The sequence below is a fragment of the Oryzias melastigma genome, linkage group LG17 (assembly GCF_002922805.2).
Source record: "Oryzias melastigma strain HK-1 linkage group LG17, ASM292280v2, whole genome shotgun sequence".
In the NCBI taxonomy this organism is placed as follows: domain Eukaryota; kingdom Metazoa; phylum Chordata; class Actinopteri; order Beloniformes; family Adrianichthyidae; genus Oryzias; species Oryzias melastigma.
Genome location: NC_050528.1, coordinates 32,515,224 through 32,537,466, shown reverse-complemented (window position 1 = coordinate 32,537,466; position 22,243 = coordinate 32,515,224). Strand labels below are relative to the sequence as shown.

Genomic DNA, 22,243 nt, shown 5'->3' with positions numbered 1-22,243 from the left:
CTGAGCTGCCACCTCCCTGCCCCTGTGCTGCCACCCTCCTGCCCCTGAGCTGCCACCTCCCTAAACCTGTGCTGCCACCCCCCTGCCCCTCAGACCGGCTCAGATCAATCTGGCATGGCGCCGTCTGTACCGCAAATAAAGTGCGACTGAATTGACTTTAATTGAAACCATTTTCTATGGATGATGTCACACTCAGTTCTTCCAGTACTCCTATACAGTCACTGGTTTCCCTCTGAATTAGGGAACAGAGCGTGAGGCTTCCTTTCTGACATTAAAATAAAGTGAGAACATTTCAAACTGCTGTCGCCCGTGATGGCGGATTTGAAAAAAGAGGATTCTGTCTGTCGGACGTTTACTCATAACCATGTGTTTGTAAGCATTTCCTACAGCACCTGGCACGTGCATTTGTTTCCATAGATGCACTCTGTGGTCTTGGGTCTGTCAGAGGCTGGATAGAGAACAAACTGAGCAGAGAGTCAAGGTCAGTAATAATGCCCTCACGAGTTTTCTGTAATCAGTGTGGCCCCATCTGGAAAGGGGTGTGCAATGCAGGTGGTCTACATGAGGTCACTGACAGTGCTTCTGTGTTCTAAGCTGTTACAATGATGGATGGCTCACAGACTTCTGTCACGGGGACAAAGAATTAATCAAAAACCTCCAGTGACGAAAACATTTTCAATCAGAAATGTATGTTGGTTTTATTACGATGCAGCATTAAAAGTTGATTCAGAAAAATGTCTCTAATCTAGTAACTAAAGCTGATGAACAGCATGCTTTTCTTTCTACCAAAAACACATATTTAAAACACGACAGGTATGAACTCAACATATAAAACCCAAATGTGAAACATGCTCCCTTTAGCTAAAGGTCCCAGTTCTCAGCTGGACCTAATAAAAACGGAACCGTACATCTGGACACATCTGTAGCATTAATTCAACCAGTATCACTGCGGTACACTGTGGTATCCAAGTGCTACTTTATTTAACATCAAATTTAAGAAGAAACAACTTTTAGTTTTTTGTTTAAACAACACAAAACTTGCAAAAAAAAATCAATTTTTGAGTATTTTCCCAAAGCGATGATGTGTAGAAAGCAATAAGTGTTTATTGTGCTTTAACAAAAGCAGCCGTTATAGACATATTTGTAGCTCAGTAAACAAAAAACAGCTCCACAGAAAGCTGTGGCTTTCATCTATCCCTGTCTTTGATATTTCGCAGTAGATATGTTTTTCAAAGTTCACTTTGGAGTTGACCTAAAACTCTAAAAGTCTATCCCTGTCTGGTGGCATATCTGTCCATAAAGATGAGAGATCTTCAAACGGTGAGACGGATACGAGTCTGCCACCATGTGGAGCACTGAGAAGTTAACCAATCAGAATTGAGCATGGGCTGGCCTCAGCAGAAAGTCTCCCAAAAGCAGCTTTGCGCTGATATGCAACATTTAACAGTAGTGAAGCACTTATGTGATCAAATCCGTTGGATCTATCATGGAGAAAAGCGATTTTGCTCGCGTCAGAATCTGTTGATTCACGTTGATCGTGTGAACAATCAAAGAGTTACGGTACAAAGGACGCCTGTTATTTAGACATTTCTGGTGACATCTCAGGTGTTAAAAGGCTAAAGCGACAGAATCAGAAACTATTGGTCCAGACTGAACATCACTGATTTTTTTCTCAAACCCAAATACTGCTGATCTAAAGATAAACAGGTACGATTATGTATAGCAGCACATTGTAAGCTCTTTAATCGTTTAAAAGATGCTCAAAAGGTCAGGAAAGAAATATTGCTCAGAAAAAATTGATTTTGTTCGATCACATTTTAAATACTAAACAAATTAGCATTTTAAACCCTGAATTTAATCTTTTTCTCTTATTTTTGATTGCTTGATTTAACCTTCAAGGTAATCCTCATGATTTGGCTCATTCTGTCCTTAGCCAGAGCATTTCTTGACCCAACCGGCCTGCAAGAATCCAGTCTTTGGTCTTCATGTCACAAGCTGCTTTCAGCGCCTTAATGGATTTATTGTCACAGTTTTTTTCCATTTTGAGGCGCTCCATCTAAACTCTAAACTAAAACCTTAAAGTCACTCACACATACATGAATAAATCAGGTCAATGCTTCAGTCACTTTAATTATTATCTCAAGTATAAAAACAAAAACCACCTGACTAAATAAAGAAGAATTACCTCGTTTCTCTTGGCCACTCGCCGGGCCACAATGAGCTGGATCATCCCGCGCTTGTTGCCCTCCGTTGACATGGACTTGCGTAACGTCTCCATGGCGTCTTGGTTGGTTTTGCCCAACAGAGACTCCCCGTTGACGGCGATCAATTGGTCATTTACTCTCAGCCGCCCATCCTTTTGGTGCAACATGTTAAAAGTGCATACTTCAGGGTTTTAACTTGCACTTAAAAGCAAAGAGTGCACTTTCCCCAACAAGTAAAACGGTAAATACAGTGCCATAAGTAAATAGCAGCCATAACTCCAACTCAATAACGTTGATCAATAGGACCAACAGTCCTGCTCTCTGAGTGTGTTCTGCTGCTGGCCATGATCTAATGTCTGGCATGGGAGAGTGCTTTTAAGACCGTCATTACAGCCTGTCAACACAATCCTGTTTGCTTAAAAAACAACAAAGTTGAACTATTGAAATTGATGACGACACAAGAGACAGCACAATAAAAGATAGTACTTTAAATCATAGATTTTTCTTAGACGTGAATTCTTAAAACAAGAAGGAACTTGCTGTTGAGGTGCATTAATGACGGTTTAAGCTATTGTTCCATCTGGTGTTATTTAGATTTATTAACCATGTTTGAGCCCTAAATCATAAAAGAGTATGATTAATGATACTAAGAAATGTGCTTCAAAACAGAAATAAGGGCAACTAATTCTGAGATTGTGTAAGTATAGAGAGAATAATTACTAAGAAAAATCTTTCTGAAGACAGATTCAAACATGCACTGTTTTCCATTAGTTGCATGGCAACAAAGAAAGGACAGTCACACTAAAAAACACCATTCCCAGCACTGCTGCAGTCACATTAGAGACCAGCATGCACAGCAGAAGTGGTTTCAGATCACGTTATCAGATCAAATCCAACAATAACCTTCAGAAAACTTTTTTTTCTAGAATAACTCACCACTGAAGCCTTTAAGTTACCAGTGTGTATTAGTAAATCGGGATTTCAGCCTTTTTTTTATCAGAAACTTTCTGGCATAGCAAACTATTTGGTCCCTGCAAAGATGTAAAACTTTGTTTTTAAACATTTAAAATATTTTTCAAGGTTTTATTAACTTCTATTTTCTCTTAAGATCAGCATAATTGAGAATTTTTGTCTCATAAGGAGCTGCCATCTAGAATTAAAGAAATTATTATTAAAATTAGTCCAAATCCTTATACTTTCTACTCTTAACAAAACAAAAGTAAAAACTTGATTTAAGATTAAAATAGCCCTTCAAATTGCACTGTTTATTTTTTTATTATATTTTGGGGTTTTTGTAATTGTTTTTTTTATCTCAAAAATACATTTTTACTTAATCACACCTGAAAACAACTGACACATTGAGATATTTATTTCGTACATAACTGACAAGTTATTTGTTCATATATTGTTTTATATAATTTATCTGGTGCCTGTTTATTTATTTGTCTGTCCGTCTAATCTAATGCATAGCTAGCTAACTATTTAGCCATCTAAGTAGCTTGTTAGCTAGTTAGCTAACCAGTTTCAGATTTGATGAGGATTTCTTAAGACAGGCTAACTTGAATTAAGATTTTTTCATTTTGTTGACATTTTGTTCTAAAATGAGTCATTTAATCTACTTCCACCAGTTTTTGTTTCTGTTCTTAAAATAAACAACAATTAGTTACATAAAAACTCAAAAAATAGCCAACAAACAACAAACACCTGCTTAGAACTAGAAAAAAAATACCAATTATTGGGCCCTATAACATTCAAATTGAAGTAATTCTGTCTAAAAGTTCAATTTTTAACTTATTATTTTCCTTGTTGAGTGCTTGCTGAATGGAGAGATTAGTCTACTACTTTCTAGTGATTTTTTTCTTCAGATAAGGCTAGCCTTTTGCACAGTGGCTGGGACATTTTTGTTGGATGTGCAGAATTTTGTGTTATGTTTCTGCTTCACATCTTAAAGGATTGTTATCAGTATTTTCTATTATATCGCTGATGGATTCTCTGACATTGAGACAAATGTTCTTTACCTTGCAGGCCGCTCCTCCGTTAATGATAGATTTGACAAAAATGCCCAAATCTGCATGGTTTTCTTTGGAGCGATTTCCTTTGACGCTCACGCCCAGCCCTGCAGAACCCGAGTCGCTGAGCGGGATCTCGAAGGTCAGAAACTCTCTAGTACCGTCAGGAGTCAAGACCAACTCATCCTCCTCTGTCTTCTGCTGGAACGATGGGGAGAAAAAAAAAGACAGAAATGTAGAAATGACTCTCACTGAACACAAAAATCAGGGGATTTCTAGAGCTCTTCAAAGACCCTAAACATTACTACATGAACAAGCACAAATGCAGGCAAAAACACATAAAAGCTGTTAAAAAGGTTCCAAATCTTGTCCGTAATAGTTTAAGATACATCACCTACATACTCTGTGGGTCAGGAGTGCTAAAAAGGACATTCATTTGGCTGTTGAGGTTAATAAAAAGTACTTGTGTCCAAACTGCTGCTGGGCAGACGGTAGGGAGGCGAATCAGAGAGCCTCATTAACTACAACAAATATACTAGGGTTGAGCAGGGCAGCAGCCTCAAGAGTTAAATCCAGTGATTAGTTAACACCGGTCTGAACATTACCTCAAGAGTCTTGTTCATTATCACCCCGCTAAATTTAGGAGGTGATTCATCAATGTTTTTAATAAGCAGGTAAAAAAGGAACCTGCAGGGTATTTTAGATTAGAAAATCAGAATTCATTCATTTTTAACACAATTTTAAGACCAACTCAGAAAATAAATGTGTTTTTAATGCGTTATTGTGGCATTTATCTGATAATGGAGGACATATATAAAGAAAAATAAGCATACAATTGCAATTCTGAGCATTTTTTTAAACACATTTAAAAAAAGAGCTTAATTGTGACAGAAAAATACACTGTGAAAAGTTAAACGTTAGGCTTAAAATGATTAGTTTTCATCAAATTAAAATTTTTAGAATATGCTTTCACAATTTAAAATTTTAATTTGATAAAAAATAGCATTTTTAAATTTAACAAATTCCAGAGGTTTTGTTAATTGATCCAAATGTTTCACTTTTCATAGTGTACACTGGCTCTAGGCCCTCATCACAGGGTTGCTCTGTGACAACGGTCCCGTCCACAACTCTGAGGCGAACTTTTAATAAAGTCTTGTCGCTCTGCAGAAACTATGTTTCAGAAAACAACACAGTTTTTTAGATTTTGGCTAAAAACTCCATAATTATAATTAAAAGCCCACTTGGAACGCTTTTAAAAAAAACAGATCAAAAGATGATTAGATTTTTAATGCTAACAACTTTTTTTTCCATAATACCAATAACTATATTATAAAAAAATAGCAAAAAATCCTTAAACACAAAAAGGCTTGAAACATTTTTCTGACATTAGAGTTAATCTCTGGGCTGAAAAATTTGATGCACCAGTTTTTCCGGTCTGCACATTGGCCGGCAGCATATTCTCGGTCCCTTTGAGAACGGTCGACTTCTACAGACTAGCCAGCAATAATTAACAATTTCTCTCAGAGTGGAGCTTATCAGACAATGTGTTCCACACTGAGGCACAATTGGATGTTGCACAGTTTTAGGTTTCTGTGGGAGCAGAGATTGTTTGGCCTAATACTTCAGCATTTAGTGCAGTGACATTTACCACGCTGTTTCTGCAAATACAACTTGCTTCTCTTATTGGTTATACCTGTAAAAATGAACATTTTTGCATGAATATAAGTCAAAAAACTCAAATCGAAATGAAAGCCTAACTGAATGAGAACTGTGTGTGTCTGTGTAGAACAAACTTGATTAGGAATCAATTTAAATGTCAAAAAAAGAGATATACGGAGCTAATTAATGCTATCAGGGTCTGAAAGTTTTTCCCGGTCCTTAACGAACACAGCAGCCTAATTGGCAGGCTTAGCTCTCCTTCTTTACCTCTCCAACAGGTGCTTCTCCCCCTCTCTCCCTACATTCATGCTCCCTCTGTATTCCAATCCAACAATAAAAAGCTATTCTCTCCTCCGCTCTCTCTGTTATTTGACAGCTGTCATCTGAATAGATGGGTGCGTGCACGCTCCCGCCTGGCAATTATGGCGCACGCCTAATGAATTCAATCATCGGGCTCGGTGTCAGCATGTCATTAGCTCCCTTTGTTTGCTGGGAGAGAGATGGAATTACTCTGGGCTGGAACAGAGGAGGCAGAAAGAGGGATGGAGGGAGGGAGGGAGCGAGGACTGAGGAGGGAGGAAAAGCAGGCAACAGTGGGAGGCCAGCAAAATAAGATAAAGTACAAACAAGCGTGAGCGGCGTCGTGGTGCCTGCGTGGCGTGCTGCAGGAAAACAAAAGAGTTACCTGCAAGACATGAAATTTTAAGCCAATTTACCATTTTTGGGATGTTCTAAAAGAACAATTAGGAATTTTTAATAGTAAGCACAGTTTATTTGACCACATTAATTGCAAAGCTAATTAAAAAATGAGCCTCTGTTATTTTTAATTCAGTCAAAATGATTTTTAGTCCAAAGCAAAAACGGTTTCAAAATGTTGCTAACATTTGAGCGTCTGAGCTTTAGCCTCTCAACACAAGTCTGACACTGGAATGATAACAATGCTCTGCTGGAAGGAAGCTGTAAACAGGGTTGTGAACCAGATTCTGAAATGATGGAGCCAGTGCAGGGCTTTTTAGTAACTGTGAAAAACCAAACCATAACACTGCCACTGCCATGCTTTACTGTTGTGTTTCTTTTAAATGATTTTGTAGTTTTACTCCAAACGAGCTGCAAACTTTCCACAAATGTTGTCTTTCTCTTATTAATCCATAAAATATTTTTTTTCCTCAGCTTTTGTCTTTTTCTTTGCACTATGGGCGGATCTATTTTTGTCCTGACTTTTTTATTGTTGAATCATAAACTTTGAACATTAACCAAAAAAAAAAAAAAAAAAAAAAGAAGACCCATTTCAATGGCATGTTCACTGATGATGGATGACATGTGTAAAGAAAATTAAGTTTAAAATTGTATTTCAGAAACTATGTCCTAGAAAACACAGGATTTTTTTTCTTAACTAAAAAGGCATATTTATAATTTAAACTCCACTGGGAACCCTTTGAGAATAAATCAACAGGTGACAGAGTGGTGTTGGATTGCTCCTGAATCCGTCGTACTTTGTGTAAAATAGTCTTATTCTGCTCAGCTGCTCACCTTTGAACCAGTTAATTCTCCATTCAGACTAACACGTCTGTCAGTAACTTCATTAAGTTGTTGGGGTGAATACTCGATTCTGATTGGCTGCATGGAGTCAGTTAAGTAAGGGATAATGCTTGATAAAGTGTGCATTATCAGAAATGAATCCACGCGCAGAAACCCGAACCATCCGACGCGAAGCAGAAAATGGTTCAGGCTTTCACGGTGTGTATTCATCTCTGATAATACTAACTTCGAAAGCCATGGTTACTTACAAAAGAAATAAATATTCAACAGATTTTTAGTACTTAATTTACATTAGTCAGACAATAACATTTTTTATAAGATGTTCCTTCATAAGATGTGATGTCATCTACAGTGTCTGATGCTCAGGTGAGAAGCTGCGGTCATCAAGGCCAATTTTTGGGCTTGTTTGCCACCTAACCTTTCCTTCCAGCATCTCATTACCACAAACAAACATTTTAGGTCAACCGCAGCAGCTAAGGCACAGATTTCTGAAAAACCATCAATCAGGGCTGAGCGTCATGACTTTGGTTGGGATTTAGTGTCAAATCAGTAAATGTAACCAACTCTCCTTCGGTAGAAGTTATTAATTAACAAATGTCCTCCTCCACCTTAGGAAATGATTGTCCTGGTTACTGATGACAAACCTGGTATGATCCAAAAAACATTTTCCCATGATGCTTCATTCACTGCAGCGTTTTGAAGAAAGATTCACAAAGAGTCAAACATTTATAATAAGGAAAATATGAAAAACTAACAAATTGATCAAATTTGCTAAAAAAAGTTTTAAAAAATCTTTAGATGAATATTTTGTTCGTGTAAAGACTTTTGTTAAAGTTTTTTCACAAACTATCTAGAAGAAAAATAGCAGTGAATGAAAAAAATGCATGTAAGGTGCACAAAGAAGAACGAAATAAAGAAAAAGAGGGAAAATATTCTGGAGGCGACAGACAGAAAAGAGTGAAAAGACGGAGAAAGTGTGAGAATGAAAGAGATGAATCCACGTAACACAAAAGAAGACAGACACTGCCACTTTCCCGACGTCCCTCCCTCCTTTCCTCCACACCTTTCACCTTTTCTTCTTCATACAAGTCTGTTTTAGTCCTCCTTCACTCTTTTTTTAAGAGACATCTCCTTCAGCTCATTTCCTCTTTTTTGTGCTGCCTCCCCTCTATAACCCTAATATTCTTGCACTGGTTTCAAGCACTTTTCTGTTTCCTTCCCATTTATCTCCACAATTCAATTTGTTCTCTTCCATCCGTAGCAATAATTCACCGCGCTCGCTATCCAAAGTTTGGGTAAACAATTGGTGAAGACGCCAGACACACGTTTTCCTTCATGTTCAAGAAATATATATATATATATATTATAGGTATCAAATGAAACATTGGCTGAAAAGGCTTTGAACTTTAACCCAAGTAAATTAAGATAAATTTTGCTTTAAAAAGCTTGGATAAAAAAAAGGTCAGATAGTTGAATTTTTAGGTGCGTAATCCTTTTATCCTTTTAGCTTCTATGGTTCTTTTGTGAGTGCAAAACAACAATAAAAACATATGAAAATTGATAACAAATCTACTCCTTCTGAGCTGTTTTTCGTCTTTTGTGTTGGTGCTTTCTCACACGTGGGTTTAGAGTGCTGCTCTTTCAAGGATTCCTGTTTGAATCTGTACTTATGTTATGACAAGTTTGATAATTTTCCTTGAAAGTTTTACCTCCTCGTTACGTCTTTGAAGTAAAAATGTCCCAATCCAATCACATGATCAGAAATCTGAGCTGATCATGTCGTTTCAGACTCGATCAGAATCTGATGTTGTATCCCAATCCCAGACGGAACATTGTATTATTATTCTGATCAGTACACTACATTTCAAGCTTGTTATTTTGAACCAATGCCCTAAAGCGCAGTGTTTTTCAATGAGAGCTGGTCAGTTAAACCAATGGAAAATTATTCAGTTTCACCAAATTGATGTAAAAACATTGAGCATCAATTATCTAATCAAAAGTTTTCAATCGTTCCGGTGATCCTGAAGCTACAGTGATCAATCTCACAGGACTAATTATCACCTACTTTTTTTACTAGTTCATAATTCTTTGTAGTTGATAGTTGCTCTAATTTTACTTGAATGAATGATAAAAAAGCTTCAAAAACTACCAAAACGAAAGGAATGATCTGAATCTGTTTATTGAATTTCATTTATTAAATGGTGAATCAATAAGGGCAGATAATCAAAATCAAATCTTTTTTAAATGGTATTCCTCAGTAAGATTTTCATTTACGAGTAAAACACCCTCAATCCCTCTACTCCTGTTTGATATCTATGTTTTGAATTAAAAAGAATGTAAAATGGCGTCTTTCTCTGAACCCTTTGTACAAGTATCCCCCATGCACCCCACGACTGGCAGCACGTTTGGGCTTTAGCTAAAGGAACTGGTTGATGTAATGGCAGGGCAAACCCTGATTGAAGGGAGGCTTTCAGAAAAAGACAGAGAGGATGACAGGAGGAGGTGACCAGGGCTCAAGACGGGGAGAAAGAAGAGCGGGTGAAAAGGAGGCAGTGAAGGGTGTAATTGGTGAAAGCAAGTCGAGCATGGAGACCATTGTTGGCTGCCTACTGTAGCATGGATCTCAGCATATTTCTGCTTGGACTACCTCCCCATTCTTCCCAATCGTCTTCTTTTTCCAGTAGAGTCACGGGTGAGTCCTGAGCACACCTGTGCACATGCTCAGTTGTTAAATTAAAGCCCCACTCCGATCATCTTCTGCTCTAATGTAAAGGTGTTCCCAGTGGTCTTTTAATTATGATTATGACATTTTTAGCCAAAATCAAAAACCTGTGCCGTTTTCTAGGACATAGGTCATCAGAAATTCACCGCTGAGCTGTTGGCATGGAGCAACCCCACCCCCACTTCCCGTCATTCAATAAAAATGGTTATCAATATTAGAGTTATCCAGACGTACAGTTTAGATCCAGATTCCAGCTCAGACGAGGAAAACAAAGACGCTCATGGATCTATTTGTCTATAAGTGGATGCATCAAAATGGGGCGGAGCATAGAGTTTAGGCCGCCCATTATAGGTTTTACATAACAACTACAAGCTTTTTCAATTGTATTTTTAAAGGTGTGTATTGTCGGGCGATTCGATACACATCCTGCTACCCATCTCACGATATGATACATTTTACAATACAGTGATGCTAATCGCGATATATCCTAAGACTGTACAGAAAAAAGTTATTATTCTTTTTAAAGGGTATGACTTAAAAAAAACTCCACCTGAAGATCAATACACATTTCATTGTAATAAAATGGTCAAATTCATTTTTCGTCAAGCAAAGTAACTGTATCGCATATACAAGTTGTTTTTACTCAAACATATTAATGGCACTTTTATTTTTATAAGATAGTGGCAGAAATGTCGCACAGAGTTTCGGTTTGGCACCAATTCCAAGTAAAAGCGAAGTAGTACATATCTCATAACAACAATTATCAAAGAGGCTCCATGTGCTGTGCTGCCAACCAGTGGTCGCGGGTTTAAGTGGAAAACAAAAGAGAGTATGAACTATGTTTGCTCAAGTATCGCTAAATGAAATATCGTGATGTACCGATAAATCGATTAGTCCCTACACACCTAATATCTTTCAATCTGTTCCTATATGAATAAAAAATGCTGATTCAATCATAATTTTCTTTGCATTTGAACAGAAAAATGCTACAAGAAGATGTTAAAAACAGAATTTTCATTGGAGTGTGTCTCTAAGTGAACCCAGTGGTCTTCATCTGCCACCGTTGCCACATCTCAACTTTCCCAGCTGCCCCCTCTTGTTCCTCCGTTCCCCTGTAGCCTCATCCTCCTCTCACGCTCCGTCTGATGCAGCTGCATGCTGATAGACCATGAATATAAAATACCTGTGTGATCGACGGAGCTGAAAGCGGCGCCGCGTGGAGGAAGAGGAGCCACAGAGGAAGAGAGACAGGTAAAGATGGCCCCTCAGGTGTGTGGGTGAGTGAATACACAAGTGTCTGTGCACTCACAAAATGATGCGGACCCACGTTTACCGTCCATAACTAATCAGCCACCATCTCTCCAACACAGGAACCATTTATAGCCCGATCTAACTCTGAGCAATTACACCAGCAGCTGCTCCCAGCACTAACACTTGTGTACAATTATAGTATATGTGCACAGCGTTCAGCTGAGGAGTGTTTGTGTGTGCCGTGTCGCCTGTGCACTCCTGGGAGAGCCGTGCATACAAGGCTCCCTGTAGTCTTTGCAGCTCTATATTGGGAGTGAGAGCGCGTGAGGAGCGTGTGGGCCAGGTGACAGCTTGAACATCACTTTGATTAAGCCTGTTTCAGGGGAAACACAGCTCCTCTGACTGACTCGTGTCATGACATCTCTACACAAACGCAGGAGCAGCATCAAACCTTCTGACACAAAGATGCAGCCGTGAACCAGCAGTGATGTCTCACACCTGAAGTTAGGGGGAGAAAAAGTTCTCCAACTCAGATAACAACCTCCTGACAAACCGATGAGGAAGATTCGGGGGTTGGAATTGGTTGTTTGCCCTGTGACAGACTGAGGCTGCCCAATGATAGCTGGGATAGGCTCCAGCAACCCCGTGACCCCCAAAAGGGATATAGAGGGTTAATAAAATACATGAATGAATGGAATCGGTTTGTTTCTATCAAAAAAGGTCACAAAAAGAAAGACGTAGAAAGAAATTCGTTATAAAGCCTTATCAAACTCAAACCATGAGTTAAAACCCGTTTAAATGATGCCATTTTTACATATTTGTACAGTACATGAAACATTAAATCCATAAAATGTTAAATCTGCTAGTACCAGGTTGGTTAACAGCTTTTAAGGTCGTGGGAGGAAACCGTTTTTTTTAAATAATCCCACCCAAAAATTGTCCGATTTGATGCATCCTGAAGGATTACAACTGCTTCCTCGCTGTATTGCAGTCATTGCGGTTTACCCTTGCATATTTTTCCAGTGCGATGTTTTTAGCTTCCAGATTGGGTGCTGACTTTGTCAATTAATCTCTTCTGTGTCGTTTCTCCTGTACAGAATGCGTTTAATTTGTCAAATCTACATAAATCTTCTATCATGATCACATCTCGGTTTTCATTCTTTAAACCTGGGCTTATTTTTCAAGGAAGATTTGGATTTTTAGAGAATAAACAAGAGAGAAAAGTGTGAAAATGTTCACAGCTGTCTGTTTGTGGATTTCACTTATCATAGGTTATTTTTTAGAACATAACTGAGGGACGGTTGTAAATGTAATAATTAGACTTCTACTTACGTTAACATAACATCATTTTCCTGAAGTGTCAAAATTCCTGAAGAAAAATTACAACAATGTTAAAACAGTATTTTTAAAGAGGAATTAGAAGAGGCTGAAATTTTTACTTCAATGCATCAAACTTTTAGTAAGCAAAAGTCTTCTTTCTAATAGACCAGGACCAAGTTATCGTTTCATTATTAAAATAGGAGAAGTAAAAGTATTATTTATCTTTAGAAACCATTTCTGGAAACTCTCAGAATGCAAAAAAAAAATGTTTTTTTGTATTTGCGTTTGTGTTTTGTGTTCTTGCAGCATTTTCCTCATGATGGAGACGTATAATAAAATGTAAGATTAAAACTGCATTTCTGAGTATTTCTTTATTCAAATTGTGCTGAATCAGGAGCAGATAAAAACACGCCGTTTGAAAAAGCTCAGGTTTGTGGCGCAGCAACTGGACTGGACGGGTCCAAAGTCTGTTTCTTTGGCCTTAGTAATGTTAGTTTGGGGTTGTGAAGGGCTCTAAACCAGCGGGAGAACATGTAAACAAAGGGTTGATGGGAAATTAGCACAGCTAACTTCCGTCTCAACAGTTCCGCCCACAATCTAGACGTGAATTTCAAATGAACTCCTGCCGCTTTGCAGAAAATATGTCTGTGAAAAACGACAGGTTTTTGATATAGGCTAAAAAATGCATAATCATAATTAAAAGAACATTGGCAATATAAATATTATTGATCAAATCGTTCTTTTCCACCATCATTTACAAATAAATTCTTTTAAAATCAGACAATGTGATTTTCTGGATTGTTTTTTCATTTGGTCTCTTATAGTTGAGGTGTACCTATGATGATAATTACAGGCATCTCTCATATTTCTAAGTAGAAGAACTTGAACAAAAGATAATTGACTAAATACTTTTTTGCCCCATTGTATAAATATGCTGAAATAGTCAGTATAAAAAAATAAGGCTACTTGTGGTGAGTGAGGCTACATTTGCTGAATTTTTTTTAGAAAAATCCGCCAGTGTTTGACGTTATAGCGGTCCTTCACTAAAGCGGTTCACCTTTTTGGAGTTTTGCAGATTTTTTTATTTTTATTTCAAATTTACATGTTTTCTCTGCTTGTTTTGTTTTCTTTTCAGAGTTCATTGTGTTCTGGGTCTTGATTGGCTGTAGACCATTATTGATCAATCTCCCCCTGCAGTGTCTCCTATACAGAATGCCCAATCTCAGTCAGATCTTTGTGTTCATTCTATAATCCTGGACCTATTTTTCTACGAAGGTTTGAACTTTTAGAGTTCAAACAAGAGAGACAAGTGTGAAACCGTCCATGTTTATCTGAGAAAAGAATAGAAAGTGTTTAGTGAGGAATTTCACAGCTTTAAAACATCAAGAATAATTGCAAAAAAATAAACATTGCTATTTTGCGGATTTCTTCTACAGAGTTTTTTTTTTTTTTAGAAGTCACTCCAGTGATAAATAATGGACATCTATACCAACATTTCAACAGTAAATTATGTCAGTGCAGAATGTTACAACCTTCTTTTCCATTAAATGTTTCTGCAGCTTTCTCCTCTACCTACAGTTTTTGTTTGGTAAATGTGAAGTTTTAAATGAAGAAGTTTCTATTGAACAAGCAGCCAAGCAACATTTAGCTCTATGGGAACTTGAGCGTAAACAGTAAAATCAAGTCTGACGCACACTGGGATTTAAAGAGTATCTGTCAAAGTCTGGCTGCTCTTCCTCTTCTGGGGTTTTGAATTGTTGCAATCTTCACCAACGTGCATCAAAAAGCTCTTCACTGCTGAGGACATGAGCTGGCAATAAACATGCAAGCAGCTGTCATAGGAAATATGCATCACTATAAATATCTAATCGTTATACAGTAATGTCCCACATAGAAAACTAAGAAACATTTCACTGTGGTTACATCTAAATCCTCAGTCAGGGCTACGGCTGTCCGGATGAATCTTGAGGGGGCTGCAGGTATGTGTTGCATTCACCTTGAGGCTGATGTAGCCCTCAAGGGACATACTGAAAATGGAACGTTCCATTGTTGTGTGTGTGGTTATAGTAATGTGAAGTACTTGTGAGGCTATTGAAAGTTCCAAGCACTCATGAGGTACGTGTGATGCTGCTGCACCCATTGAGTTATAGGCTGGAGTTGCTATGCTAGCTTGTTGGGCTACACAAAGTCGGACGCCATATTGGAGTGGTACAGATGCCCGTTTACTGCTGTGCTACAATGGCACAAACAGAGCTGCTAAAACAAGAATGGGATTTTTCACTTGTAAGCTATTAATTATTATTAAGGAGAACTTCTAGAAACGTTTTATGATCTGAGTGAGTTTACTCTTAAAAGTGAACATTCAGGCTGATCTTGTTGCCTATTCAAAGTAAATGGCAGCTTTAGACTTGTCAATATTCCGAGGTTTTCTGGCAGGACCACCTATTCTCTTTTGTTTTATGGAGGATGACTGTGGTATTTGTATGTGTTCGACCTCAGACTAGACGAAACAACCCGTTGAATTTAAGCAGATTACTAAGTAGAGGAGGAGAAACTAACTCGGATTTCCTCAGTAGCGGCAAGTGACGAGGGAATCCCGGTGAGCATGCATCAGGTACGCACTGTGTCTGAAACCTACGTTGAACGTGAATGCGCATTTTGATCGTCCACATTCAAAACAATCCCGTTGACACGTAACCACGCAAGAGTTTGAGTCAGTTTTTAAACTCTATGTACAAAATGTGTGTCAATTAAAGTCATGCTAAAAGTTAAATCAATTGGATTTGAACCAATCAGGGATTCAGATTTGACAGAGACGCTAAGATGACGTCCTTTTCAAAACACAAAAGTACCAACCGTTTGAAAATTGATTATGGAGGATAGATTAATAATTGCAGTTTGTGTCTAGTTGGAATTCTATGACACCAAGTCTTTCAGAAAAAGGGTTAGAAAAAGCATGCAACAAAAGCAACAAGACTTGCACAGCTTCAACATTTCCCCCCAAGCTTCTTCAAACTGTCAGTAAATGCAGCAGTATAGACCAGAGACAAACCATGTGCTAAAACCGTGATCAAGAAAGCCCGTTTGGCACGTTCCTGAACGCATCACATGTCTGCTGTGTACGCAGCATCAGACAGCCTGAGCAGTTTCATGTATGTATCTTGTAAAGTGATTTTCACCTGCATGATGTCATTTCCACATTGACCTTGCTACAGTATGCACTCAAATGCTTGATTGATTCAACAGTTCTGTCATCCGAGCCTCAGCCAGAGAGAAAAGTGTTTATGCTGCGTATCCTAGGCTGTTTCAGACCTCTGAAGGTCCTGCCTGTCATTTGAAATGCATAATGTTTATGTATTTTAATGCTGCATTACATTAGGCTGTATATCACGCCGTTTGAGATATCCATCATTACACTGCAGTGTTAACAGGTTACTGTTTTGGTAATGGCTTTGTGTGTAGAAGGAGGAAGCACGCAGGTGTGATGGAAAGCATCTTGGCACAGAGCTGCTGCCGCACTGATGTTGATGGCTCTCCACCATGGCACTGCATTTATTTTCCATAACCCGTGTGGCTAATGGCCTAAACAATGGAGCTGAATGTTCAGGTTATGAGCCCATTACGGAACTATCAGGCGGGCGTGCAGAAACGACGCTTTTGATCAGCGTTACTGCTGGAGGCAGGTGCAGAGGGGCAGATTTGTGTTTTAAACGCCTTTCGTAAGAGTGTTTGTCAGACTATGTGGGGTTAGAGAGGAAATGGAGGAAAGAGAAAACAGAAGCAGACGACAACAAAGAGGCAGAAGAAAACCCAACCGAGTGTTTTTTTTACAGATCATTGCAAATGCAATGGATTGCTAAAATGACTCCCAGTCCATTTGTGCAATCACCCAAAGTATCTCATTAGCTTGCAGAGCTGCTTTCCCCTGACAGCACGCTGGCCCAACCTGCAGATATCATACAGAAGTCTCCTCCATCTGTTGGAGTGAATTCTTCTAGTTGTCACAGGATGCTGTAGTGGGGCGCGATCTGAGGCGACAGGTACGGCAGAAAGATGATTGGGTAACTGATACTAAAAAGTCTAAAGCTACATTCACAACAGGCAAGTAATGTGCATTTTTGAACACGGGTTTAGCCCATAGTGTTCACACTGGACAGGAGGGAATTCTTCTTTTTCTTCTGTTCAAATGCATGACCATCACTGACAGTTAGAGGAAGTTTGGTGCAAAATGTCCAAAGAGAGTAAATCTGGTGAATCTCGCTCCAGGCTTTTTCTTGTATAGCTCTTTTCCAATATATGAAAGACTTTGTGTCATACAATTCCAGACAGACACAAAGTGCTATTATTAACTTCTCCATCTACTGCAGGAGCTACATCTGAATGGTGGACGCTTTCAGCGGTACTTCTGTCTCCACATGAACCAGTTTGATGACTTTCTGCCCCGCATTAATCCAAGAGGAATAAAAATGGAATTAAGAATAAAATTAGACAATGTTATTATTTTTGTTTCCATAGAAAAAAGACTCTTAAAGTCTTAAAATCTTAAAGTTCAGGGGGAGAATGACTGAGAGGGACCTGGTTGCAGGCAAGATTAAAAGAGCAGTTTGTTCTCAGACTAAATTCTTTCATTCAAAAAAAATAAGCTGGTTTTCGGACAAACCGATCAACAGCCTTGGCCCTGATGAAAGTAACTGTAGATATTTCAACAGCGATTGATGGAAAGAAATACACAATAGGATTGTTTATTGACTTAAAAAAGGCATTTGATACTGTTGATCATTCCGTTTTAATTTCAAATTTAATCTGTTTGGGGTCAGAGGAATAGTTCTTAACTGGTTAACCAACTATTTGCATAAAAGGCAAATATATGAACAGTTTGCCAGTCATTCCTCATGAATATTGAGTGTGGTTTCCCACAAGGATCAATAGTGGGTCCTATTCTTTTTCTTTTATACATAAATGACATTTGTGAAGTCTCAAACATTTTGAAACTTGTTCTATTTGCTGATTAAACAACCATTTTTTGCTAAGGAAAAAATTTAGGACATTTAATACATAATATTAAAAGTGAAATGGTCAAACTTAAATATTGGTGTAATAATAATAATCTTTCATTGAATTTAGAAAGACAAAGTTTATGGTTTTTACTAATAAAAAACAAAAGGAAGTAAAACTATCAATTGATGGAGTAATGGTTGAAAAAGTTTTTGAGTATAGATTACTTGAGATAATTTTGGACAAAAAAATGTCTTAAAGTCTCATATATTACAAGTAAAGTGGCTAAATTTGTATTTGTTTTGAATAAAATTAAGTATTACTGATCCTGTCATGTGTTAAGAATGTTATATTGTTCAATTGTACAGCTTTTTTTCATTTACTGTGTTGAAGTGTGGGGTAATACAAACTCATTTAACAACATTACAATTAAAGCAGAAACAAGTTATCTGCATAATTCCTAGAGTTGGATATAGAAAACATCCAAATGCTTTATTTGTGGAGTCAAGATTGTTGAAATTTGAGGACTTAGTAAAACAGGAAACCTTATAAAGGATTATTCAAGTTAAAAACAGAGAGATGTCAGAGAGTCTGCAAAAACTATTTGTTTTCACCTCAGAAGATGAAAATCTCAGTAGGAAATAAAGGGGCCCTACCATGAAAATTTTACTTTTTGAGGTTTTAAATGCATTATATTGTTCATGCCTCACTATAAAGAACCCCAAAGCATCATTTTGATCCGTTCATGCATTTAAGAGTAATCCTCTAAAAATCTGCAGCAGCCCCTCCCATACCCACGAAAACCAGCTGTTGGAAACGTGCTGACGTAAGTACGATGTAAACCGCCCCCTCCAGGAAGAGTCTGCTCTGCCAGCACCATCTCCAGTCTAACACAACACTCGTGATGATCAGCAGAAAACTTTCATCTTAGATGCAGAATGCCGTACATCTTCCAGTTGTGTCCTGTCTTCAGTAAAATCCAGCTCAGACAGTTGTTCGTTACTTTAGACGCGGGGCTCCTGTAAGATACAACCCCCCACCCCCCTGTCGGCCACAGTCGTGCAGACGTCGAGTGTATTTCTGTTGTGAAGCAGTGTAGCAATGGCCTGGGCTACTAAAGGCAGATATTTTGGTGGGAGAAACGAAGAAAGAACAGCTCTAGGATGATGTCCTGAAACGGGCAGCAGCCACACACAGCGGCAGGCAGAGCCTCAGGAATCGAGTCAAAACTCACAAAAATACTCATATTTCATAAATAATTTGGTTTATTGTGTTTCAAAGGTAATAAATGATCATATATATGGATATAGTTGACTCTGAAAGGTTTAAGAAAATCATGGTAAGGCCCCTTTGAGTTTCAAGTTGCTCACACTGCTTTAAAACAGACATATTTTTCTTTTGTTGGGGTAAAAGTTTGGAATGCTCAACAGGACATTTTGAAAAGTTGTACTAATAAAATACTACTTAAAAAATATTTGTAAAGACAAAACTTGATGAATATGTAATGTGTAGTTAGTGTGTGGGGATAGGTGCTAAAAGCCATCTAGGATTGTTTCTTCTGTTTTTTTTCTTTTTAAGATGTGATATACAGGCAGAAATGAAATAAGATTTTTTTTTCTTCTCATTGCTCCTTTCCTGTCATGAAGATATATGGATTCATGTTGTGTATAGAATCTGTTAATGCTCTCTTCATGAATACAACAAATAAACAAATCAAATCAAAATCAACTGAAGATGGCGTCCAAACACAACATGAAACTCATCGTTAGCCGGAAGCAGAAATGCTGCAGCTGCAGTCGAATGCTGAATTTGCGTATCTATACTAGAAGGTTCCTAACCCTAAATGTAAAAATAACCCGATTCCTGTGTTTTTCTAGGGGAAGAGCATGAACTTCCCTTAGACTTGCGGCTGATGCTCTAGCACCAACTTGGAGCCATGCTGTATTCTGCGGTCAGGTCCTCTTGGACTGATTAGTACTCCTCCGTATTGGTTTTGGACTCCACCCACTGATCATTTAATCAACAAGTCATGGCCCAAAGCGGAGTTTCTGATTGTCTGGCGCAATTAGATTTTTTTTGCCAAAGTTCAGGTATTTTGACTCTAATAACATGGCAATGTATTGCGCCCAACGCTAAGATCGTGCCCCAGGACCTTTGATTGCTTAACGTTGAATCTAGCTTCCCCTGACATGAGAAATTATCTTCACCAAAATGAGAAAACCAGACTTTAAGTTGTAGTATATTGTAATGTAAAACTAAAAAGTGGATCTTTTAAGGGCTGTTGAAGCAACTTCCTCTCACAGCCTCCAAAACAGCTGCTCCAAACTCCGCCCTCACCTTTTTATCTGTCCATTTGTTTCATAATTATAGAGAGATGGGTACAAAAATGGAATAAAAACACAGGTTTAAGAGCAGTCAACAACTGAATATTTAGTCTACTCATCAACTCTGACAAATATTAACCATTTATTGTTTTACATTAATGCTATTAAAGTCTTCATAACTGAAACCAACCTGTGAACTTCTTTCAGGGTTTTCTGAACAGAATAACAATCAATCCACTTCTGCTTTAGCACTTATAATGTAAGCTTCTCCTCAGGAGACTAGAGTCCATCAAAGCTGTTACAGACGGAACCTGACTATTACTGTGCTGCTGTTGTTGTTGGCTGAGATGTTTAACATGAGGTGCCAGACAGCTGATAAACATCAGAAAAGAGCGGGATCCATTATGCCGGTCGGCGTTACGGGAAAGAGCGAGGAGAAAAGAGCCTCTTGGAGGTCTGCTGTGTGGACGGAGGGAAGGAAAGAGATTGGGGAAAGACAAAATAGGGAGAAAGAGATGCCGCGGTGCATTTGTTATAATCTAACTGGCTCGTGTCCATGTGGCCGTATTGGCTATTAGACAGGCAAACATCCCAAACAACAGAAACTTATTTCTGCGTGCTAATGTGAGCCAGATTATGTAATAAAGATCAAAGACGTTGGTCTTTAATAAAAATTAGGGGTGTCTATTGGCAAGAGTCTGACAGTACGACATGTACTGCCAAACATGTGTCACAATATGATGATGTGTATCCTGATTTATAAAAAGACAGCACCAGATAATATTTCACTGTTTTAAAGGACTTAAGAATTATCTGAATATCAATACATTTTTCTCATAAGTAAAATTGTAAAATACATGTTATTTAATGATCAGAACTTAAAGCACTGCAACTGAATCTCATAAACAAGTTGTTTTACCCAAACAGATTCATGGTGCTTTTCTTTTGGTAATTTAGAAAATATTTAAGTGGGAAAAAGAAGTAAGACTAAACTGCACGTTTGCTTTTAAATAATTAATTGGCAGTATTTTACATCGATACAAGTAAAGTAAAGTAAAGTATTGTGAAATTTCACAGAATCAATATTTTTTTACACCACTATTAAATACAGTCAAGACACAAGAGCAGCAACAAGAAAATAATTGCAATAAAAAGATATTTACCCAGTAAAGGGTCCCTGGAATCTAAACTGCAGCCAGAGCAGAATTTTTCTAAACCATATCCATGTGTTACAGTGAGGCCCTGCTCTGAGTCACTCTTGCATTAACATTCATGCTGTCTTCATTCAAACTGACTCATGAGCCTGTATACAGCCACTGAAGGGGGACTGCACAGTACATTAAGTCTTATATAACGTATGATCTTGGATTTCTGTTTTCTACTGACATAATGCTATTTATTACAGTGCATAACATATTCAAAGCTATAAGTTGGTTCAAATATAAATAAAAAAGTCCAAAAAGTTTCCACAGGTGTCAACAAGTTTTTATTTTTTGCAAAGTGATATTTTGTTTTTTTGTGTTAAAGGATTTTCATTGGTATTTCATTTGGAAAATACATTTTTGGGAAATCTTAGAGCGAAAAACAAGCGACTTTGCTTCAACAGTAGTCAAACATGGTGGTGGTAGTGAACTGGTCTGGGGTTGCTTTGAGCTTCAAAATGTGAACACCTTGAAATACTTGGTGGAAGCAGGAGTTCTCATCTCTGTAAGAAAAATCTCAATGATAAATGTCTGTCAGTGCATGGCCTTGAGAATACCTGGATAATGACCCAGTCCTCTGATTAGACCATATATAGACTTAGGGTCCTGTTTATTGTAAGAGTTTGCTTTCTTCCACTCATTGTCAAACAAATAATCAAGTTCTATTTGTCAAAATTACTATTCAGTGGATTAAATGACTAATGTACTGTATGTATAAGTATAAATATGTCTACTTAGTACAAAGAGCAACAAGCTCACTACAGCTTTTATCTATTTCGTAAGGGATAAAGCCCAACGTGTGTTTGTTATAATAAATGAATGGGGTGTGTGGAGGGCTGATGACATGGGACAACAACCGTGGAATGGGGTTTGTCAACATGTATATTTTGGCATTAATGAGAAATTTGAGGTCAATATTTTTGAATGCTAAAGAAATGGTTTCCTATAGTATTGATCTGTTAAATTTAAGCACTCTGGATCTGATGTTTTGCACTTGTTTTTTTTTTTTTTTAGTTAT

The 22,243-nt window shown here is 37.9% G+C and overlaps 1 protein-coding gene across 10 annotated transcripts in view; it reads right to left on the bottom strand.

The window, feature by feature from the left end:
* Window positions 1-22,243, bottom strand: part of LOC112151185 (partitioning defective 3 homolog) — a 327,527-nt gene that overhangs the window by 124,309 nt on the left and 180,975 nt on the right. For 9 of the 10 annotated variants that reach the window (XM_024279951.2, XM_024279959.2, XM_036216447.1 and 6 more), the window contains 2 exons: window positions 4,223-4,411; window positions 2,186-2,356 (listed from right to left, as the gene is read on the bottom strand). In XM_024279951.2, the coding sequence (XP_024135719.1) occupies window positions 2,186-2,356; window positions 4,223-4,411 (360 nt within the window). Of the gene's footprint in view, window positions 1-2,185; window positions 2,357-4,222; window positions 4,415-22,243 lie in introns of all 10 variants that reach the window. The other variant, XM_024279928.2, reaches the window with a different exon arrangement.